General features: G+C 45.6%; 1 protein-coding gene across 1 annotated transcript; it reads right to left on the reverse strand.

Annotated features, from left to right (window-relative positions):
• Nucleotides 1-10,713: 10,713 nt before the first annotated feature.
• Nucleotides 10,714-22,207, reverse strand: nfil3-2 (nuclear factor, interleukin 3 regulated, member 2). Its single transcript, XM_083649761.1, has 2 exons — nt 22,077-22,207; nt 10,714-14,841 (listed from the first exon to the last, which is right to left on the reverse strand). The coding sequence occupies exon 2, from the start codon at nt 14,614-14,616 to the stop codon at nt 12,853-12,855; it is 1,764 nt and encodes a 587-aa protein (XP_083505887.1). The 5' UTR covers nt 14,617-14,841; nt 22,077-22,207; the 3' UTR covers nt 10,714-12,852.
• Between the last annotated feature and the right edge of the window lie 636 nt (nt 22,208-22,843).

The raw sequence follows: 22,843 nt of genomic DNA on the forward strand, positions 1-22,843 counted from the left end.
TGTGTGCGCGTGCGTGTACAGTATGCATGTGTGTGTGTGTGTGTGTGTGTGTGTGTGTGTGTGTGTGTGTGTGTGTGAGTGGGAGCATTGTGAAGGGCACTGATGCGTCAGCCTCAAAGAGGTGCTTTGTTTGCAGGCTTAGATCAGGTTAGTGCACTCGTTTAACCGCTGCTTCCCCGCCCCTCCCCTCCCTTCCTCCCTCACACCCCAGCACAGCTCCTCCTTTTCCCCCTGCATGTTGTTATGAACATGACCCCGTTTGGGCGTTTTTGGGGAGCGAGTAGTCTGGGCAGCTTTCACCCCGCTTTTTGTCATGGGGGCGTAAACCAAGGAACTGGAAACAACACCGGGAATAAGTGCGGCAAAAAACGTCTTTGTTGCCGTTAGCTTGACGCGGCGAGGTTACGCTAGCTAGAGCCTGAAAAGAACAACAACACAAGTTGTATAGTAGCGTTAGCACATTTCTAGTCACTGCCGAGGAAGGTTTCTGGAGAGCCAAAGACAATGGAGTACTCGCCATGTGAAATCTTATGATCAATGTCCATGTCTTTCCCAGCACAGGCAGCAGAGATGCTTCAACTGTTGTACTCGATCCTCCATTATCGATAACAGCGGACAGACAACTAGTGTTATAACTATTCCATCAACTGGCCACTTGTTTGAAAAGTAAAGCTTCTGTATTGGCTTAAAATATGTGAGATTGTGAATCCGCAATGTTTCTACAAGAACTTCTTCAAAAACTTTGTTCGGTACGTCCATCTTTTGTTTTGTTTGCCGTTTTATTTTCTGATTCGTTGTGTCTAATTGTCAAGTTAACGAGCTATTTCCGCTGTTGTTTCCTGTCTAGGGCGGGCTCTAGGCCGGAAGCAGGCAGGGTGACCAAATCACTTGTGAACGGAGGCCAGGCTCTTTCTCGCCGAGAAGAGCCTGGTGACGCGAGGTTAGGGGGCGAGAGACTGAGAGTCAGACAGACAGAAGAAATGGATTATAGAGAGACACAGTGCCCCGATTGCTCTGTCTGTCTCTCAACTCTCACATCTGCCCCTGGCGTCTGCTCTGGGTGCCGATTGGATAATCGGCCCACTGTTTTAGGGAGTGATTGCGTAATAACGCCAGCACAATCTCACATTGCCATCGCACCCTGAATGGGTGTATTTTGGCTGTATTTAATTTCTCGGTTGTGTAATCAAAGGCAAGAGTCCAAACGAGGTAGTACGATCCCTAACAAGGAGAAGAGGTCAGATCGTGATTCGTTACTGGCGTCCAGTATCCACCTATTCATACACAGTGGAGCAGTGCCAAACTCTAGACTTTTCCTCTCGCTGCCTTTGTAATCGAATAAGGCACCATATTGCCTGTGAATCTGGACTTTGCACTTTGGTAATAGAGCAGCCTTTTCTACGTTCATATGAAGAATGCAGGGGGGACTTTGCACTTTGGTAATAGAGCAGCCTTTTCTACGTTCATATGAAGAATGCAGGGGGACTTTGCACTTTTGTAATAGAGCAGCCTTTTCTACGTTCATATGAAGAATGCAGGGAGGACTTTGCACTTTTGTAATAGAGCAGCCTTTTCTACGTTCATATGAAGAATGCAGGGGGGACTTTGCACTTTTGTAATAGAGCAGCCTTTTCTACGTTCATATGAAGAATGCAGGGGGGACTTTGCACTTTGGTAATAGAGCAGCCTTTTCTACGTTCATATGAAGAGTGCAGGGGTGACTTTGCACTTTTGTAATAGAGCAGCCTTTTCTACGTTCATATGAAGAATGCAGGGGGACTTTGCACTTTTGTAATAGAGCAGCCTTTTCTACGTTCATATGAAGAATGCAGGGGGACTTTGCACTTTTGTAATAGAGCAGCCTTTTCTATGTTCATATGAAGAATGCAGGGGGACTTTGCACTTTGGTAATAGATCAGCCTTTTCTATGTTCATATGAAGAATGCAGGGGGACTTTGCACTTTTGTAATAGAGCAGCCTTTTCTATGTTCATATGAAGAATGCAGGGGGACTTTGCACTTTGGTAATAGATCAGCCTTTTCTATGTTCATATGAAGAATGCAGGGGGGACTTTGCACTTTGGTAATAGAGCAGCCTTTTCTACGTTCATATGAAGAATGCAGGGGGGACTTTGCACTTTGGTAATAGAGCAGCCTTTTCTACGTTCATATGAAGAATGCAGGGGGACTTTGCACTTTTGTAATAGAGCAGCCTTTTCTACGTTCATATGAAGAATGCAGGGGGGACTTTGCACTTTTGTAATAGAGCAGCCTTTTCTACGTTCATATGAAGAATGCAGGGGGGACTTTGCACTTTTGTAATAGAGCAGCCTTTTCTACGTTCATATGAAGAATGCAGGGGGGACTTTGCACTTTGGTAATAGAGCAGCCTTTTCTACGTTCATATGAAGAGTGCAGGGGTGACTTTGCACTTTTGTAATAGAGCAGCCTTTTCTACGTTCATATGAAGAATGCAGGGGGACTTTGCACTTTTGTAATAGAGCAGCCTTTTCTACGTTCATATGAAGAATGCAGGGGGACTTTGCACTTTTGTAATAGAGCAGCCTTTTCTATGTTCATATGAAGAATGCAGGGGGACTTTGCACTTTGGTAATAGATCAGCCTTTTCTATGTTCATATGAAGAATGCAGGGGGACTTTGCACTTTTGTAATAGAGCAGCCTTTTCTATGTTCATATGAAGAATGCAGGGGGGACTTTGCACTTTGGTAATAGAGCAGCCTTTTCTATGTTCATATGAAGAATGCAGGGGGACTTTGCACTTTGGTAATAGAGCAGCCTTTTCTACGTTCATATGAAGAATGCAGGGGGACTTTGCACTTTGGTAATAGAGCAGCCTTTTCTACGTTCATATGAAGAATGCAGGGGGACTTTGCACTTTTGTAATAGAGCAGCCTTTTCTACGTTCATATGAAGAATGCAGGGGGACTTTGCACTTTGGTAATAGAGCAGCCTTTTCTACGTTCATATGAAGAATGCAGGGGGACTTTGCACTTTTGTAATAGAGCAGCCTTTTCTACGTTCATATGAAGAATGCAGGGGGGACTTTGCACTTTTGTAATAGAGCAGCCTTTTCTACGTTCATATGAAGAATGCAGGGGGACTTTGCACTTTTGTAATAGAGCAGCCTTTTCTATGTTCATATGAAGAATGCAGGGGGGACTTTGCACTTTTGTAATAGAGCAGCCTTTTCTATGTTCATATGAAGAATGCAGGGGGGACTTTGCACTTTGGTAATAGAGCAGCCTTTTCTATGTTCATATGAAGAATGCAGGGGGGACTTTGCACTTTGGTAATAGAGCAGCCTTTTCTACGTTCATATGAAGAATGCAGGGGGGACTTTGCACTTTGGTAATAGAGCAGCCTTTTCTACGTTCATATGAAGAATGCAGGGGGACTTTGCACTTTTGTAATAGAGCAGCCTTTTCTACGTTCATATGAAGAATGCAGGGGGGACTTTGCACTTTTGTAATAGAGCAGCCTTTTCTACGTTCATATGAAGAATGCAGGGGGGACTTTGCACTTTTGTAATAGAGCAGCCTTTTCTACGTTCATATGAAGAATGCAGGGGGGACTTTGCACTTTGGTAATAGAGCAGCCTTTTCTACGTTCATATGAAGAGTGCAGGGGTGACTTTGCACTTTTGTAATAGAGCAGCCTTTTCTACGTTCATATGAAGAATGCAGGGGGACTTTGCACTTTTGTAATAGAGCAGCCTTTTCTACGTTCATATGAAGAATGCAGGGGGACTTTGCACTTTTGTAATAGAGCAGCCTTTTCTATGTTCATATGAAGAATGCAGGGGGACTTTGCACTTTGGTAATAGATCAGCCTTTTCTATGTTCATATGAAGAATGCAGGGGGACTTTGCACTTTTGTAATAGAGCAGCCTTTTCTACGTTCATATGAAGAATGCAGGGGGACTTTGCACTTTGGTAATAGAGCAGCCTTTTCTACGTTCATATGAAGAATGCAGGGGGACTTTGCACTTTTGTAATAGAGCAGCCTTTTCTACGTTCATATGAAGAATGCAGGGGGGACTTTGCACTTTTGTAATAGAGCAGCCTTTTCTACGTTCATATGAAGAATGCAGGGGGACTTTGCACTTTTGTAATAGAGCAGCCTTTTCTATGTTCATATGAAGAATGCAGGGGGGACTTTGCACTTTTGTAATAGAGCAGCCTTTTCTACGTTCATATGAAGAATGCAGGGGGACTTTGCACTTTGGTAATAGAGCAGCCTTTTCTATGTTCATATGAAGAATGCAGGGGGGACTTTGCACTTTTGTAATAGAGCAGCCTTTTCTACGTTCATATGAAGAATGCAGGGGGACTTTGCACTTTGGTAATAGAGCAGCCTTTTCTACGTTCATATGAAGAATGCAGGGGGACTTTGCACTTTTGTAATAGAGCAGCCTTTTCTACGTTCATATGAAGAATGCAGGGGGACTTTGCACTTTTGTAATAGAGCAGCCTTTTCTATGTTCATATGAAGAATGCAGGGGGACTTTGCACTTTTGTAATAGAGCAGCCTTTTCTATGTTCATATGAAGAATGCAGGGGGGACTTTGCACTTTTGTAATAGAGCAGCCTTTTCTACGTTCATATGAAGAATGCAGGGGGGACTTTGCACTTTGGTAATAGAGCAGCCTTTTCTATGTTCATATAGAAGAATGCAGGGGAGACTTTGCACTTTTGTAATAGAGCTGCCTTTTCTACGTTGATATGAAGAATGCAGGGGAGACTTTGCACTTTTGTAATAGAGCAGCCTTTTCTATGTTCATATGAAGAATGCAGGGGGACTTTGCACTTTTGTAATAGAGCAGCCTTTTCTATGTTCATATGAAGAATGCAGGGGGGACTTTGCACTTTTGTAATAGAGCAGCCTTTTCTACGTTCATATGAAGAATGCAGGGGGGACTTTGCACTTTGGTAATAGAGCAGCCTTTTCTATGTTCATATAGAAGAATGCAGGGGAGACTTTGCACTTTTGTAATAGAGCTGCCTTTTCTACGTTGATATGAAGAATGCAGGGGAGACTTTGCACTTTTGTAATAGAGCAGCCTTTTCTACGTTCATATGAAGAATGCAGGGGGACTTTGCACTTTTGTAATAGAGCAGCCTTTTCTATGTTCATATGAAGAATGCAGGGGGACTTTGCACTTTTGTAATAGAGCAGCCTTTTCTACGTTCATATGAAGAATGCAGGGGGACTTTGCACTTTTGTAATAGAGCAGCCTTTTCTACGTTCATATGAAGAATGCAGGGGGACTTTGCACTTTGGTAATAGAGCAGCCTTTTCTACGTTCATATGAAGAATGCAGGGGGACTTTGCACTTTTGTAATAGAGCAGCCTTTTCTATGTTCATATGAAGAATGCAGGGGGGACTTTGCACTTTTGTAATAGAGCAGCCTTTTCTACGTTCATATGAAGAATGCAGGGGGACTTTGCACTTTGGTAATAGAGCAGCCTTTTCTACGTTCATATGAAGAATGCAGGGGGACTTTGCACTTTTGTAATAGAGCAGCCTTTTCTACGTTCATATGAAGAATGCAGGGGGACTTTGCACTTTTGTAATAGAGCAGCCTTTTCTATGTTCATATGAAGAATGCAGGGGGACTTTGCACTTTTGTAATAGAGCAGCCTTTTCTATGTTCATATGAAGAATGCAGGGGGGACTTTGCACTTTTGTAATAGAGCAGCCTTTTCTACGTTCATATGAAGAATGCAGGGGGGACTTTGCACTTTGGTAATAGAGCAGCCTTTTCTATGTTCATATAGAAGAATGCAGGGGAGACTTTGCACTTTTGTAATAGAGCTGCCTTTTCTACGTTGATATGAAGAATGCAGGGGAGACTTTGCACTTTTGTAATAGAGCAGCCTTTTCTATGTTCATATGAAGAATGCAGGGGGACTTTGCACTTTTGTAATAGAGCAGCCTTTTCTATGTTCATATGAAGAATGCAGGGGGGACTTTGCACTTTTGTAATAGAGAAGCCTTTTCTACGTTCATATGAAGAATGCAGGGGGGACTTTGCACTTTGGTAATAGAGCAGCCTTTTCTATGTTCATATAGAAGAATGCAGGGGAGACTTTGCACTTTTGTAATAGAGCTGCCTTTTCTACGTTGATATGAAGAATGCAGGGGAGACTTTGCACTTTTGTAATAGAGCAGCCTTTTCTACGTTCATATGAAGAATGCAGGGGGACTTTGCACTTTTGTAATAGAGCAGCCTTTTCTATGTTCATATGAAGAATGCAGGGGGACTTTGCACTTTTGTAATAGAGCAGCCTTTTCTACGTTGATATGAAGAATGCAGGGGGGACTTTGCACTTTGCTAATAGAGCAGCCTTTTCTACGTTCATATGAAGAATGCAGGGGGGACTTTGAACTTTGGTAATAGAGCAGCCTTTTCTACGTTCATATGAAGAATGCAGGGGGACTTTGCACTTTTGTAATAGAGCAGCCTTTGCTATGTTCATATGAAGAATGCAGGGGGACTTTGCACTTTGGTAATAGAGCAGCCTTTTCTACGTTCATATGAAGAATGCAGGGGGACTTTGCACTTTTGTAATAGAGCAGCCTTTTCTACGTTCATATGAAGAATGCAGGGGGACTTTGCACTTTTGTAATAGAGCAGCCTTTTCTATGTTCATATGAAGAATGCAGGGGGACTTTGCACTTTTGTAATAGAGCAGCCTTTTCTATGTTCATATGAAGAATGCAGGGGGGACTTTGCACTTTTGTAATAGAGCAGCCTTTTCTACGTTCATATGAAGAATGCAGGGGGGACTTTGCACTTTGGTAATAGAGCAGCCTTTTCTATGTTCATATAGAAGAATGCAGGGGAGACTTTGCACTTTTGTAATAGAGCTGCCTTTTCTACGTTGATATGAAGAATGCAGGGGAGACTTTGCACTTTTGTAATAGAGCAGCCTTTTCTATGTTCATATGAAGAATGCAGGGGGACTTTGCACTTTTGTAATAGAGCAGCCTTTTCTATGTTCATATGAAGAATGCAGGGGGGACTTTGCACTTTTGTAATAGAGCAGCCTTTTCTACGTTCATATGAAGAATGCAGGGGGGACTTTGCACTTTGGTAATAGAGCAGCCTTTTCTATGTTCATATAGAAGAATGCAGGGGAGACTTTGCACTTTTGTAATAGAGCTGCCTTTTCTACGTTGATATGAAGAATGCAGGGGAGACTTTGCACTTTTGTAATAGAGCAGCCTTTTCTACGTTCATATGAAGAATGCAGGGGGACTTTGCACTTTTGTAATAGAGCAGCCTTTTCTATGTTCATATGAAGAATGCAGGGGGACTTTGCACTTTTGTAATAGAGCAGCCTTTTCTACGTTGATATGAAGAATGCAGGGGGGACTTTGCACTTTGCTAATAGAGCAGCCTTTTCTACGTTCATATGAAGAATGCAGGGGGGACTTTGAACTTTGGTAATAGAGCAGCCTTTTCTACGTTCATATGAAGAATGCAGGGGGACTTTGCACTTTTGTAATAGAGCAGCCTTTGCTATGTTCATATGAAGAATGCAGGGGGACTTTGCACTTTGGTAATAGAGCAGCCTTTTCTACGTTCATATGAAGAATGCAAGGGGACTTTGCACTTTGGTAATAGAGCAGCCTTTTCTATGTTCATATGAAGAATGCAGGGGGACTTTGCACTTTTGTAATAGAGCAGCCTTTTCTATGTTCATATGAAGAATGCAGGGGGGACTTCTCACTTTGGTAATAGAGCAGCCTTTTCTACGTTCATATGAAGAATGCAGGGGGACTTTGCACTTTTGTAATAGAGCAGCCTTTTCTACGTTCATATGAAGAATGCAGGGGGACTTTGCACTTTTGTAATAGAGCAGCCTTTTCTACGTTCATATGAAGAATGCAGGGGGACTTTGCGCTTTTGTAATAGAGCAGCCTTTTCTAAGTTCATATGAAGAATGCAGGGGGACTTTGCACTTTTGTAATAGAGCAGCCTTTTCTATGTTCATATGAAGAATGCAGGGGGACTTTGCACTTTTGTAATAGAGCAGCCTTTTCTACATTGATATGAAGAATGCAGGGGGGACATTGCACTTTGCTAATAGAGCAGCCTTTTCTATGTTCATATGAAGAATGCAGGGGGACTTTGCACTTTGGTAATAGAGCAGCCTTTCTAACGTTCATATGAAGAATACAGGGGGGACTTTGCACTTTGGTAATAGAGCAGCCTTTTCTACGTTCATATGAAGAATGCAGGGGGACTTTGCACTTTTGTAATAGAGCAGCCTTTGCTATCTTCATATGAAGAATGCAGGGGGACTTTGCACTTTGGTAATAGAGCAGCCTTTTCTACGTTCATATGAAGAATGCAGGGGGACTTTGCACTTTGGTAATAGAGCAGCCTTTTCTATGTTCATATGAAGAATGCAGGGGGACTTTGCACTTTTGTAATAGAGCAGCCTTTTCTATGTTCATATGAAGAATGCAGGGGGGACTTTGCACTTTGGTAATAGAGCAGCCTTTTCTACGTTCATATGAAGAATGCAGGGGGACTTTGCACTTTTGTAATAGAGCAGCCTTTTCTACGTTCATATGAAGAATGCAGGGGGGACTTTGCACTTTGGTAATAGAGCAGCCTTTTCTATGTTCATATGAAGAATGCAGGGGGACTTTGCACTTTTGTAATAGAGCAGCCTTTTCTACGTTCATATGAAGAATGCAGGGGGGACTTTGCACTTTTGTAATAGAGCAGCCTTTTCTACGTTCATATGAAGAATGCAGGGGGGACTTTGCACTGTTGTAATAGAGCAGCCTTTTCTATGTTCATATGAAGAATGCAGGGGGGACTTTGCCAGGAGGTTGGCAGGACAGTTGGAGTTGGCAGGCTCAGACTGGCTCTGCTCTGGCTTCAGTGTGTACAGGTCACAGAGGAGGAGGGGGGGGGGGACACTTTAAGCTCACATATATTTAGATCAGAACACGGTTCAGTCCACGACCCTCTTCCGACATGCCTGTTCTGGATTGAAGGGTGCACAGCACACCTGTCCAAGTTGTTACAAGAAGTGCTCCTTTGTGCTGCTTTGTCTGCCCCATGTCTGGAAGTGCATACCTGCTGAGTGAGATCATGTGAGACCAGAGAGAAGGGTTTTAGAAGTCGGAGAGGCCGGGCTGAGGACGGGTTTTGTTCAGTCTCAGCTTGTTAAACCTGGAGCCCCTTTTTATCTTGGCTGCAGGTCATGTGGTGTGTGTCAAAAGTAACCAGGCATAAAATAACACAATGTTAAAAACCTGGCTCTATAATCAGAGAGAGAGAGAGAGAGAGAGAGAGAGAGAGCATGCATGTCTGAGGGTTTCTGCCTGATGCTATGTGTGAGTGCGTCAGTGCAACATGTGATATAATAGCATGCGTTAAGCTTGTCTCTAAGTAGGCCAGCGTTACATCAGACAAGTTATATAAGTTAGGCAGCCCAGGGCCGAGAGAGACAGGAAAAACTCTGGGACAGAGAAGGGGCGGGGGGGTTATGCAACCAAGGTCCTGGGCCGGATTCAAACCCAGATCATCACATTCACATGGTACGTGCCTTAGACCACTGAGCCACTGGGACACCCCACAAGGCTAACTCTGATGACTGGAAACAGGGTGTGCCAGACAAGCCGCACCGTCTGGCACAGACGGGCTGACCTCGAATTGTCTAAAATGTTTCCCCTTGACTTAAACCGCTTTACCCCATTTAAGGGCATATAGGGCATCCACCAGAGTACCATATCCACCAGAGTACCATATCCACCAGAGTACCATATCCACCAGAGTACCATATCCATCTCACTCTCTTCTGGGCCCCGCTTTTTGCTTCCTGCCGAGTGTTTCTCGGCCTATACCCTGTTTCCTCTTTCCCTGGGAGTTGTAGTCCAGGGTTTGTCTTGTGATGTAATTTGTGTCCTTCCTAAGGATGTGACCTATCCATTTCCACTTCCTTCTTTTGATTGTGGTAGCTATGTCTTCCTGGTTGGTATTCCTCCACAGTTCCTCGTTTGTGATTTTGATGGCCCAGGGCCACCATAGCTTTAGGATGTAGAATGTAAAATGTTTCCCCTTACGAAACGTTTATTTTGTTTTCTGAGTTGCTAATAGTGATTTGTTATCTCCTGGTCGATCAGTGAGTAATGCATTACCTAACTTGTTCCGCCATAAGGTTTGTTGAGCGTGATCACTTTTGATAGGTTGACTATCAGCCAGGCTGTGCACAGCTTGTGCTGTGCTTTTACTGCTTACACACTGTGGCTGCCATGTTGGCAGTGCCTGCTGCCTAAGCCTAAACAGCTTTAGAAGAAGATAAATGACTCTCATCATAAACGCTTCAGTGGCATATCAGTCTAGTGGTAATGGATGGTCAAAAGCTGGTTGATAACGTTTGTGTTTGAGTATTGTGTGTGGTATGGTGTGGTGTTTTTTTACGAGTTCAAATTAAATTGTCACTATATGGTGCTTATTTTCACTGTGTATTTTTGGTATTCCCCAACCCGGTTTTACAACCGGGCTTCATGATTTTGGCAGGCTCCAGCTGAGTGCTACTGAGTATAGCTGTTCATTTAAATGTGTGTGACCTTCAAAATAGGTTTCATTGTGCCAAAGGGAACAGACAGCGGAGGAATAACGCAGAGAAAGCCACTTTTTACATGATATGTTGAGGAGGTCAACATTCTTTTTTATTTCATTTTCAATCTTGAAATGCTCCCATCTTCCACGATGAACATTAGAGTCTTTACATACATATTCATGTCAACAGGAAGCGATGGTATTGACCAACCACCACCCATCTCTAAACACCACACAATCCTCGTTTGTTTGCTTCTGTCTTTTCTTTTCTTTTTCTTTTTTTTCCTTTTGTCTTTTTCATAAAACCGTCAGCAAAACCACAAACATTACTGGTTAATAACACCTTGAAAAAAGGGAGGGGCAGAGCAGGAATGAGGCAAATACATGTCATCACAGTCAAGAGGAGAAAGACAGTATAGAGAAAAAACAGAACAACACCTGGACAAAAAAATAAGATATAAAACCAATGAAATAATAAACATTACAGTGTTGTTCGAGGGAAAGGGGACTTTACATTTATACACAAGTGCCAAAAAGCCAAACATGGTACATAGACTCTTGTTTAAAACTAGGATCCAGTGCAGGCAATTCATCAGCGCCCAGTATCAGAACTACAACGAGAAAGGGATGAGTCTCCCCTGAAATGAATAACTGAGGCACACAGGAAGCAAGGGAAATCCCTCTCTTCATTAACAAAGTACAGATTGTCCATATTTTGACTTAATTAGTAAAGCTTAAGCTTGGCTTCAATTGGAGTTTTACAGAGATTTGGGCATTGCATTATGATTTTTCCCCTTCACTAATTCAATTTAATAAATTATCTCATCATCTTTAATAAGGGCCATATGGTCAATGCCTCATTTCATATCAATAAATGTAACCGCAGCGGCTCTTTATGCAGGAGAGGAAGAGAGTATTTCTCGTTACTGTTCAGAGCTCAGTGCACTGCTACAGTGCCTGCCTGCATCACCGCTAACCCTGTGGCTGCAGTCTGTATATCTAAGAACTTCTGTACACATTCGTAGTCTATGTTCCTGTGGGCTTTTCTGCAGTGATGGGCGTATAGAGAACAGGGAAATAAATACATTGGGCCAGTGAATGGTAACAACAACAACAGGATATGGTTGATAAAGCTCAAATTGACTATAGACTTATAGCCTGCAGCAGGTGGATTCTACTCCACCAGACGTTTTTAAAGGCTGGTTAAAGGTTTTGTTAAATTATCAAAACATTTGAATGAGGTCCCTGCCTCAGGAAACGACATGTCCTCAGTGCTGGTGGCTCTCCAAACTGGACGCCATTTCTCTGTAAACACGGCATTAACAAGTGATTAACGCTAAAAGGTCAACAATCAAAAAGGAGGCGTTTGAGTCTGAATGGTTACTGTAGCAACAGTAGACACAATGTGACTGTACAGTAATTGTGATCAATAATAGGATGGTCACTTTCCAAACCCTCTTTTACCGTTGCAGATTTGCTGCTTTTTTTTTTCTTTTTGTGTTTTTCTTCAAAAATGTTCTTTGTAAAATATATATTTAATAAGATACATTATATTCATATATCACAGTAATATACAAACCAAGTGCTTGAAAAATAAAGGTGATGGCGGTCTTTTGCAAAAACAATGGAGATGTTTGGGGGAGATATGGGTTGGTAGAGGTAGGGTCCTGGAAGAGGGATGGAACTTATTTGTAGTGTTGTTGCTGTTGCTTCTTTGGTCAAGGGAATGTCCCCAGTATAATGCTTGCATTTGATTTGAATTAAGGCAGATAACCATACGTGTGTTTGTCTACAGTTGGATTGATATGTACCAAATTAACAATATTGACAAAGCTTGAAGATCTTTTGATTGACTACATTCTGTTTTGAAAATGATCTAGATGTGCTTTTGCTGATGCTGAACACTGTTGGATGACACAAGTAGAAAAGCGGGCAGTTCCATTCCTCCTCTCATTACATAAACAAAAGTGCTTCTGTAAGTATGGAGAGGATGTAAGAAATTACACATCTGTACAATATATATATATTTACACATGATACATGATACAGCCCCCCAACAAGTCCAGCCCAGTTTGGTGACCTGGGGTGGGGGAGTTGAAAAGCCCAGCTTCATTGTCCAAAGGGCCTGAGGGAGGGATGTGAATATGGGGAAAGGCATGATGGCAGGGTGGTTCCTACAGGAGAAACAGTGTCTTTCTTCATAGAGCATCGGAGAGATGGCTCTAAAAGTCAACATCACCACCTACTCTAGCTTCTTGTTTCGTCGGCCACCTTGTTCCATCTTCCCATTCTCCCTCCTGGTCTCCTCCCCTGACTGGCTCATGCTGTCTCTCAGAACGTTGTGCTGTGGTGCCAGGGCCAAGTAGGGATGCTGAGGCAAGGGGGGAGGCAGTGTGGCGCAGGGAGGGGTGGTCGGGGAGTCCTGGCCAGAGCCGCTGGTGCTCATGGCCCTGTGTTTGAGTCTGAGTTTGTGGGGTAATGCTGTGCCCTTGACCTCCCCATGGAGATCCCTGCCGTGGGCGAAGGACAGAGGTGAGGCGGGCCGCTGGAGGCCGGACAGATGCTGGTTGTGGTAGCTGCCCGCGTCGGAGCAGGACGACGACGACGGGGACTCGTCGTCGGTGGAGGCCTCCTTGTCGGAGCTGCGGGGATCTCCATCGCTGGATGACGTCTCCTTGCTAGAGGAGGAGGAGAGGCTGTGGTAGTAAGCCTCATTCCTGGGCCCACCCTCGTAGGTCAGTACAGGGGGCTCCTCATCTTGGGCATTGAGGTATGAGTGATGAGGCTGCTGGAGATGGTGGTACAGGTGGGACTGGGGGACCCCCTCGTGTTTGTGGAGGAGGTCTGGGCCCAGACCTGCAGAAGAGCCACCCTCCTGCTGCTGCTGGCAAAGCTGGCTAACTCTGTACGCCTGTCGCTCCCCCGCCTCGCTACGGCTGTCTGGGAGCTCATATGGAGGGGAGTCTAATGTCTTCCTCTCCATCTGTTTTGTCACCTCAGCCAGTGTCTCTGTGGAGCTCTCCGTGATCCCCTCCATGGACTGGGGCAGTCGGCTGCTGCTCTGCAGATCCATGTCCTGAGGCCTGGTCAGAGACTCCACTGGATAGGAGGCACTGCTGGAGCGATGACACAGGATGACACTCCTCTGGGCAACAGGTGTCTGAGGGGCGGGCTGACTGATGCTGTTGACAGACTCCTGCTGTTGCTGGTGAAGGAGGTGCTGCTGCTGTTGCTGCTGTTGGCTGTGGTAGGCCGTCTCCAGTTCCTGAGAGTTTTGCTGGATCTGGTGGTGGCTGGCCGCCGCCAGGCCGCGGTGGATGTTGAACATGATCTGGGTGGTGGTGCCGTTGGCAATGTCCATCTCCAGGCGCTCACCCTCCTGCTTGATCTCAAAGCCCATTGGCTCAGGGCTGTCCCTGGAGGAGCTGTCGGACAGGTCGGAGAGCGAGCCGTGCGGGGAGTATTTCACCATCCGGTGACTGTCGCTGTGTCCCGACTGCTCCGTCTCCGAAGAGTCCGAGTTCATCATCACCTGAGAGCCGCTGGAGTAGCCGCTGGAGTAGTAGTGCGTAGAAGAGGAGGAGGAGGAGGAGCCTCCATTCCCAGTGTTGTTGCCTGCACCAATCTGCTGGCTCTTCTCCATGTAGGAGGCAGTGCTTATAAGGCCAAAGCGTAGCTTCAGCTGAAGCAGCTCCGTCTTGAGCCTCACATTTTCATCATTCAGAGCCATGACACGGTTCTCCAGAACCATGTCGTTGAGGCGGCGCTTCTCCCGGGATCGCTTGGCGGCCTCGTTGTTCTTGCGGCGTTTCTCCCAGTAGGAGGCGTCTTTCTTCTCATCAGAGATGAACTCGCGCTTTCGCCTGCAGCTCATACTGGATTTGGATTTAGAGGGGCGCCCCAGGCGAGATGGTGTCCCTTGGGGGGAGGGGAGAGACTCTTCGTAACCTGCGAAGGTCTCAAGGCAGTTCCCTGAGTCGCTGTCTAATGTTGTCAGACTTTCCATTCTTGTCTAAGATCAGCAATAGTATAGATCTTGTTTTTAATTGTTTTGCGTGAGCGCAATGTAGGCTACTGAGCTGAGCTGGCCAAGAAGTGTCCCAGATCTCCAGGCGAGTAGCAGGATGTAGGTCAGTCTGTCTACCTCAGCTTGCCAGTCTCTTGGGGAGCCTTGCTCTCTCTCTCTCTTGCGCTCTGTCTCTCTCTCTTCAGTTGACTGCTACATGAAAGGCTGTGGAGACAAAGAGAGAGAAAAAAAATCTGTTAATCCATGTGGACTGCCTGCTCTTCCACTGTGCATTCACATGAGGTTGTAAATTCGATCTTTTTAGGCATTGTTTGCCATGTCTGTTTCAGTTGTTTTCTTTTGTCTTTTTTGCAGGCAGAGTGATCAAAGAAACTTTACGGGAGGAAAACGTTCTCACATCCTTACAGCTTGACGCTATTGTTTGGGCATGTCTGGCTTTGATTGACTGTGTCACCCCTAGCAACCAGTGAATGGTCTCCAGACCTTAGTAACCACCGTCTGACCTTTTGGCCCCGGCTATTGATCTGCTCTGTCTGTGGCCTGTGAACCTTGACCCTTAGCCTGCCATGTTGATGTTGACTTTTGTGATGTAATCTGGGCCACTGAGTTCATTCCAAAGCGAATGGTGCCGTTTTTATTCTGTTTTTTCCCCAAGTAAGTTCCACGAGTCTTTTAACACACATAAATATCTGACCTCACATTCGATTGAAAGCCAATTCTAATTATAACTGCATATGTGGCAGCCAAGGCCAGAGCACACTTTATTTTTTTACGTCAATTCCATAATTGCACCTAAATTTGCGTGATTCTGACATATGGAATGAAAGGGGACCTGTGATGCTGAGACTACAAAAAGTAGCCTGTTTACGGATTAGCTCTATTCTTGGCTTGCCGCCTTATGGGCATTTGGGACACAGAGCAGAGGGGGCACCAGGTGCAGGGCCGGGTGGGGTTCCCTGGGTTCCATTTTAGAATTCTGGGTCACAGGCGAATATCTCATAACAACAACATCCTGAAGGACTGCCTCAGCCTTTCCACTGAGACACACACACACACACACACACACACACACACACACACGCTAGCCCGGCCCGGCACTGTGGAATGTGGCGGCGACTCTCTTCGCCAAAACAACTCGATGCCAAATCAATGATGCAGAGCGAAGAGATAAGACAGACAAAAGGAGGCAGCAGCCGAGGGCAGCGGCCGGGGGCAGCGGGGCGGGGCCAAGGATAAAGAGGCTGAGACGAGGGCGAGAGATTTGGAAGTGCGGGGGCGGCCGGCATTGATAAATATAGGTCAAGGGCCCCTGGGGGGGGGCATTTCTAAGCAGGCGTGTGTTAACTGAGGAGCTGACTTTAGCTAAACACCAGGGTGGTCACGCAGTCTCCTAACTATGGAGATGTGTTGGCTGAGAGCTTATTAAGCTCAGCAGGAGGCCCCGCCTCTCCAGTAACGAGCTGAACAGGTGTGCTTCCACACAAAGCCCTTAGCATGTTGCCATGTGGCACGGTGGCACAACACCAACGGGCTCAACGGAAAACGCCCCTGCCTGTAAAGTGCTGTTGGTGGCGAGCTGGTCCCTTCTGTTTCTGCTCAGAACTCAATGAAAAGATGGAAAGACGAGAGGGAAATGTAAGTTCTCCAGCTCGTACAAAGAGACTTACTGATTGATGCTGGCCTCAGTGTAGTAAATATATAGGCACTGCAATCAAAGCTGTCGATTGATATATTGGGAAATCTATTATTTATGGTCCACTACTATTACACACTTATATTACTGATCATCACATCGGCTCGTTTTCCATCAGTCCCTCGTTTTGTAACTGGAATATATGACCTCATGTGATTTTGATCAACCGAATGAGGTCGGCCTATTAAATGGTTACATGGTGTAATCCATATTCTCCAATGAGTAAGCCTGATACATTCCGTCCACGTTGCCGGCAGCAGGAACAGTGTGTTACTCAACATCTGCAATCCGAGGTTAAACTGCATAAACACTATTATACTGTCTGCATCTGTAATCTCATAATCTGGCAGCTTGTTTACCCGCGTTAGACTCTGCTCATCCTAGGGGTTTGACACGATGATGTAACTCAAGGGCTTATGCACACGTTCAACATAGCTTTTAGCCCAGATTCTCCAAGCAGGATGGCTCAGTTATTTTGCCGATAAAAATGTAGTTGACAATGGTTGATTGAATACTACAGGACCATATCAATCCTTGAAATCAGAAAGGCAGGTTTTAGTCATTTATCCCCGCGGACGCATCACAACTTTAGAGGTTTTTGATTTGGACTAAAATCTCCACGTTGGATTCACACTTATTTTTTAAAATAACCACGCGGCTGTCTGGCGTTTCCCTCCGCTTGGCTAAAGAGGAAGAGTAGTTTAAGGTCATTCCCCGTGAGCGTTTTTCGTGTGCCATTTGGGTCACGGGGGAGAAGGAATCAGGGGAGAGACGGTCTCTCTCGTGTCCCACTGACCCAGAAACTGGGGACCGACCGCACTTGGTAAACACCAGGCTATAGCTGCCTACACTGTACGGCTCCCTGCCAGGAATATAGGTCAGCGCGGCGCTCCGGAGAGGTGAGAGAGAGAGATATGAGATAAAGAGAGAGAAAGAGAGGAAAAACGAAGAGGTTAAAAGAGGGAGATGCAGGGAATGAGATCGGAGCACGGTCTAAATATAGAGCGCGCTCAGAGCTCGTATATAGAGCTCGTGGTGTACGGACAAAGAAGTGAAGGGAATGAATGAGGGAGATAAAACAAAGAAAGGAACGGAGATGTGATTATAGTCGGTGGGGGGGGGGCAGTGGCGATGGCGACGATGGTGGTATTGCGCCAATAGAGAGAACGTGTCACCCATGGCAACAAAAGGGAAGAAAACAGATGGGGCAGCCAATCATATTTCTGACAGTCTCTCTCTGTGTGTGTGTGTGTGTGTGTGTGTGTGTCTCTCTCTCTCTCTCTCTCTCTCTAAACCAGCCAACTGACATGGCCACAAGCAGATAGTGAGAAAACAGCATTTTATAACAAAAGAAGGGCGATTGACGTCATTGGTTGCGTAAACTGCATGTCTCTCCGCAAGCCAGGGTGGGCTAGACGAGACATGAATGAACTCTAGTGTCCAATTAACTCAGCGTGGTCTCTCTCCCTCGCTGTGTGTGTGTGTGTGTGTGTCTCTCTCTCTCTCTCTGTCTCTCTCTCTCTCTCTCTGTCTCTCTCTCTTTCTCTCTCTCTCTCTTGATATTAGGCTAAGCCATGTGAATGAATGTGAGTCATACCTGTGTGTGTGTCTGTGTGTGTGTGTGTGTGTGTGTGTGTGTGTGTGTGTGTGTGTGTGTGTGTGTGTGTGTGTGTGTGTGTGTGTGTGTCTCTCTCTCTCTCTCTCTCTCTCTCTCTATCTAGGCTAAGCCATGTGAATGAATGTGAGTCATACCCAGTCAGGTGTGCACGGCACTCTGCCTTAACAAAGTGGCAGCCTTTATAGTCCGTCCTTTGTGTGCCGTTCCATTCAAGGTTTCTCTTTTTTTGTACCAAAAGCTTTGGAGATGCAGAACGCCGGCAACGAATGAACGGCGCTAAAATGATTTCTCTCAAAAGCCAACAAAACTACGGCGGTTTTATTTGTGAAGTTGCTCGATTTTCCCAGTTCAAAAGCGCACACAAAGCGAGCAAAACCTACACTTGCAGCCCCAGCCAGATTTTCACCTCCTCCGCTGACATGTCACATGCCTCGACCTAGATTACTCTCGCCCAATCTATCACATAGTGTTCACGTGTCGTCGCGAGCTCTCTGCGGCACTTGTGGAATGATAGCACAGGAAAAGAATCCATGCCGTCGCACTCGCTCACACACAGCTATAGCCCGGGAACCACACCGCAGCCGGCTAAATGTGGCGACGGGCTTCGGAAACTGTGGAGCGAGTTCAAACGACGCACGTGTTTCTGTCTAGCGGGTTCAGGAAATGGGAGCAGGTCTATAATTTAAATACAAAAAAGTTTGGCCGAGGGGTTAGAAGAGGGGGGGGGGGATTTCTTTCAGAGAAAGGCGGATGATGAAACTGTTACCCCCCCCCCCCCCCCCCCCCCCCGAGAAGAATGCAATGTATGGCACGCGGGGTGGGGGGTCGATGTCATGGGTGGGGTCGACTTGAAATTCCAGGTCTCGAGCTGAGTTGATCTTCCCAGGAAAGAAGGTAAAGGGGGGGGGGGGGGGGCAGGAGGGGGCTAAACTAGGGAATCAGGCGCTAAGCCAGCGAGGCGGAGTCCTCTCTCTCCCAGCCAGTTCCTTGTTCCACGAACACACAGCTATAGCGCCCCTCTCTTAAAAAGGAGCGAGAGAGAGAGAGAGAGAGAGAGAGAGAGAGAGAGAGAGAGAAAAAAAAGGCACAGTGACCCAGTCACATGTGCACCCTTGGCCTACTAAACGCTGTAATTCTCCTCTCCCCCGGCTCCAAACCGCAAGCGCAATAACAAAGCCTGGGCCCTCGTCTTTTATCATCTTACATGATGTGCCATGGAAACCCCGAGAAAGTCAAGAGGGCAAAGAACGAGGACAGGATGGAAACCACTCGCTGGCCTACTTCTGTCCTGACCAGGAACTCACTGCCTGAGTTGAAGTGAGGTCTATTATTTGTGAAGTTTTTAAACAAGCCTTAGATGATGAGTGGGAAACGCATTTAGCCGAATGAATAAAGCACATTGAATTCATGGATAAGCCTGGTGTGTTTTAAGCCTGGTGTGTTTTTCTTGTCTTTGAAATTACAGTTCGGTGGTGCAATATGGTTGAAATCATCTAAAAAAAAAAAGTGAGCCTCCAAAAGGAGCACTATCATTTACTCCTGTAAATACTGTATTGTATTAAAAAGAGTGAAAGGATAAATCTGTACCCTAAATGGGTCGCATGCGTCTCTTATCGGCACGTCAATCGTCTACTTCTGCCTGACTGCTTCGCCCCTCTTTGTTATGGCGGGTGGAGGATATATTTTGGTGTGGTTTTTAGTCTGTCTTTCTAGTCAGCGCGGCGGTTGCGCGTCTCATCCCCCCTCCCTGAGGACTAATGTGACCTACATTCGTGGCTGGCATAGAGACCCAGTCAACCAATTGGCAGCAAAGCGCGTGCTGCATAGCCACAGACTATGGCTTTCCACAGCTTGTGTAATCTCCTCTCCCCCCCCACCCCTCTGCTCTCTAATCCATTTTAATTATTTAATTCATTTATTATGCAACCTGCATAATCTCTACAATGGTATCTTCAATGGTATAGAGATGCTGCGTGTATAGCCTCTACTGCATGCAGGTGACTTTCAGTGCGTAAAATGCTCGCCCTGCTTCACCCGTTCAAGAGATGGAGGGTGCTAGGCTACTTTCATGGGTGGAATTAAAATTGTAATTAATTAATTTAAGCACTATAAACACGTGTTGGCATTTGGGTGTGTAAGGACATCAGTGAAATAGACTAGTTAATGCATATGATGGCCTAACGCATGCCACCGCTGGAGAACAAATGCTGCAAGGGGAAGGCGGTGTAGGGGAGAGGAGTGGGCATGGGAGGGGGGGGTTGGATAACCATGCCCACGTGTGTAACCCACAAAGCCGGTGTGTAAGATAAGGCCATCAGGCGGAATATCCTCATGGAAAATTCAAAGAAAATTCAGACATGTGTTGCCCTTGATTGCTCTGTAATTTGTAACAGTAATTTACAATATTAATAATATGTAACAATATTTTGATTGGGCAAATACAGCCGATATTACAGCATTTTTACACCTCTGTATTGAGCAACTGTTGGTCTTCATTCAAGCCGTTCAAGTTCATAATCATGCTATCATCTTGTTTCATTTTCGAGTTTGAATATCAGACACAATCACGCTTGCTTGGTTCGTCATTACGCACGTATCAGCACATTGCGAGAAAGACATGGCTCCTTTGTTGCAGTCTGACAAATCGTCTTAATGCATATTTAATCGGATCCTCAAGGCGCGTCGTCCAGGGAAACTGCACGGAGCGCACTATGCTGCATTTCACCACGTCTCCAAAACAGCCGCATGTCAACGACAAAGTCCTACAGATGTTGCTCTGCGATCATATTAAACACAACAAGTCTACAGACTATTAGGCTACTGTTCTATAGGCTAGTTGTCCGCCACACGCTCGTTTGCAATCTAGTAGCACATGTGACCCACATTTGACCCAGATGTTTTGAACTATCACACCTCACCTTCCTTGCAGCTATGAGCCGATCTTGTGAAGTTTACCATTCGTCATCTTTGCCGTCTGCTTTTTATTTCTCAGTCCGTGGTTGTAAATAAAGAAGCTGTGTAGGCTAACTGTATGTCCAAAGTGTCCAAAGCGGTGCGTCTACCGGTGCGCGCTGGTGTGCTCGCTGTTCACTCTACTACTGAAGGGTTTAACCTGAAGGCTGCGCACAGCACAGCGAGCGCAGCATAGTCGCGTAACCTTTGCAGAGAACGTGTGTCCTCCTCAGAGCCTGCCTGGGATTTTCCAGTTGTCCGCATGGACTAGCCTACTAACCCCAAAAAGGAGCAATAAGTGGCACACTCATGTCTCATGTCTTTCAACATGAACATATGGCTACATCTGGCATGGGATACATTTAGCATGGGACATTCTCCTTTATAACGTTAATTGTTCCATAGTAACATGATTAGGCTATTATTACAGTATGATGATGATGATGGTTAAATCACACTAGCCTACAACTGCATAGGCTATTCGTTAATTAATGATCTGTGTGTGTGTGTGTGTGTGTGTGTGTGTGTGTGTGTGTGTGTGTGTGTGTGTGTGTGTGTGTGTGTGCGTGTGTGTGTGTGTGTGTGTGTGTGTGTGTGTGTGTGTGTGTGTGTGTGTGTGTGTGTGTGTGTTATATGAACGGCAGGTGCGTTACATCACTGAAATTATGGGGTTAATCAACCAAAAGCATCATAACGAACCTCGACAAGATGATTTGAATATGTAGGCGATCACAACCTATAGATCCATGATCACAACAGCACAATAGTACGGAATGGTTCGTTTGACCCCGTTATACAACCATGGCACCGCTCCAAAAATATTCGCCTCTCCGTGGCTCCTGCAACCAGTAGTGCCCCCCGCTTTTTTTCCCTGTAGGAATCCCCATAACCTCTCCCCCTCCCGACACACACTTCACCACCCACAGTGGAGAAGGGGAAAACGGCCTCGCCTTGACATTGAGAAAATACATCCAAGTCTCAAAACAAATGCTCTGACCTGCAGCAGCGCGAGTCAGAGCGGCATAACGAACTCCAAAATCCCACGAATAAAGAAAATATAGGCTACAAATAAAATATACAGTAGGCCCTAGCCTAATAGCAAATAATAATAATAATTGCCCAATAATAATAATATTGATAATAATAATAATAATGATAATAATAATAATAAAATACCTTTTTGCATCTGAAAATAAGAATCCACAGAAAGCAATGCTATAGGGTCGTTCGCGTTCAACGTTCCGCTCCGTTCCGCCTTCAGCGAGATGCTGCGTTTGTCCGTCACCTTCAAAACACGAGCTCTTCCGTTAGTGCAGGTATGTAGTGAACACTGTCGCTTATTCTCACTGCGCTCCTCATGTTATGTTGGTGACTTGCTCCAGCTCCCCCCTCTCTCTCTATTTTTTCCTCTCTCTCTATTTCTCTCTCTCCCTCCCTCCCTCTCTCTCTCTCTCCCTCTCTCGGAGTCTCAAAATGTATGTTAGTAGGTCAGTTGTTGCATAACACGACGCTTTGGGTGCCTAGTCACGTTTTTTGTTTCTCTCGGCTCTGCCCCCTCCCTCTCCGTGCGCCTTCAAATCCTGTTGCAGGGAGGAGATGTAGGGGGGGGGGGGGGGGGCGGGGGCGGGTCTAGGCTCAATGCCAAACTCAGTCAGATGTGGGTCGAAGATACCCATAATAAGGTTACTAGAGAGAGGGGGAGGAAGAGAGTGATATAACGCGGAGACCCATATAGAAACAAGCTGTGAGCAAAAGAGTTATAAAAAGAACCTGTTTTACCCACCACAGCGGATGGTTTAGGAAAAGCAGGTTCTCGTCTATTGTGCAGGCTGTAATTAGCCTAGAGCTAACTTTGTCTAATCGGGTCGTTTGGCTTTTCCTCTATGATTGTAGGCCCATGTTATGTCATGTGGGGGTTGTTCTGTAGCCTACCACTGGGTGGC

This window comes from Poromitra crassiceps (assembly GCF_964638095.1).
Source record: "Poromitra crassiceps genome assembly, chromosome: 13".
In the NCBI taxonomy this organism is placed as follows: Eukaryota; Metazoa; Chordata; class Actinopteri; order Beryciformes; family Melamphaidae; genus Poromitra; species Poromitra crassiceps.

Coding starts and splice junctions, on each gene's coding strand:
- nfil3-2 (XM_083649761.1), bottom strand. CDS start 14,616: ATGGAAAGTCTGACAACATTAGACAGCGACTCAGGGAACTGCCTTGAG.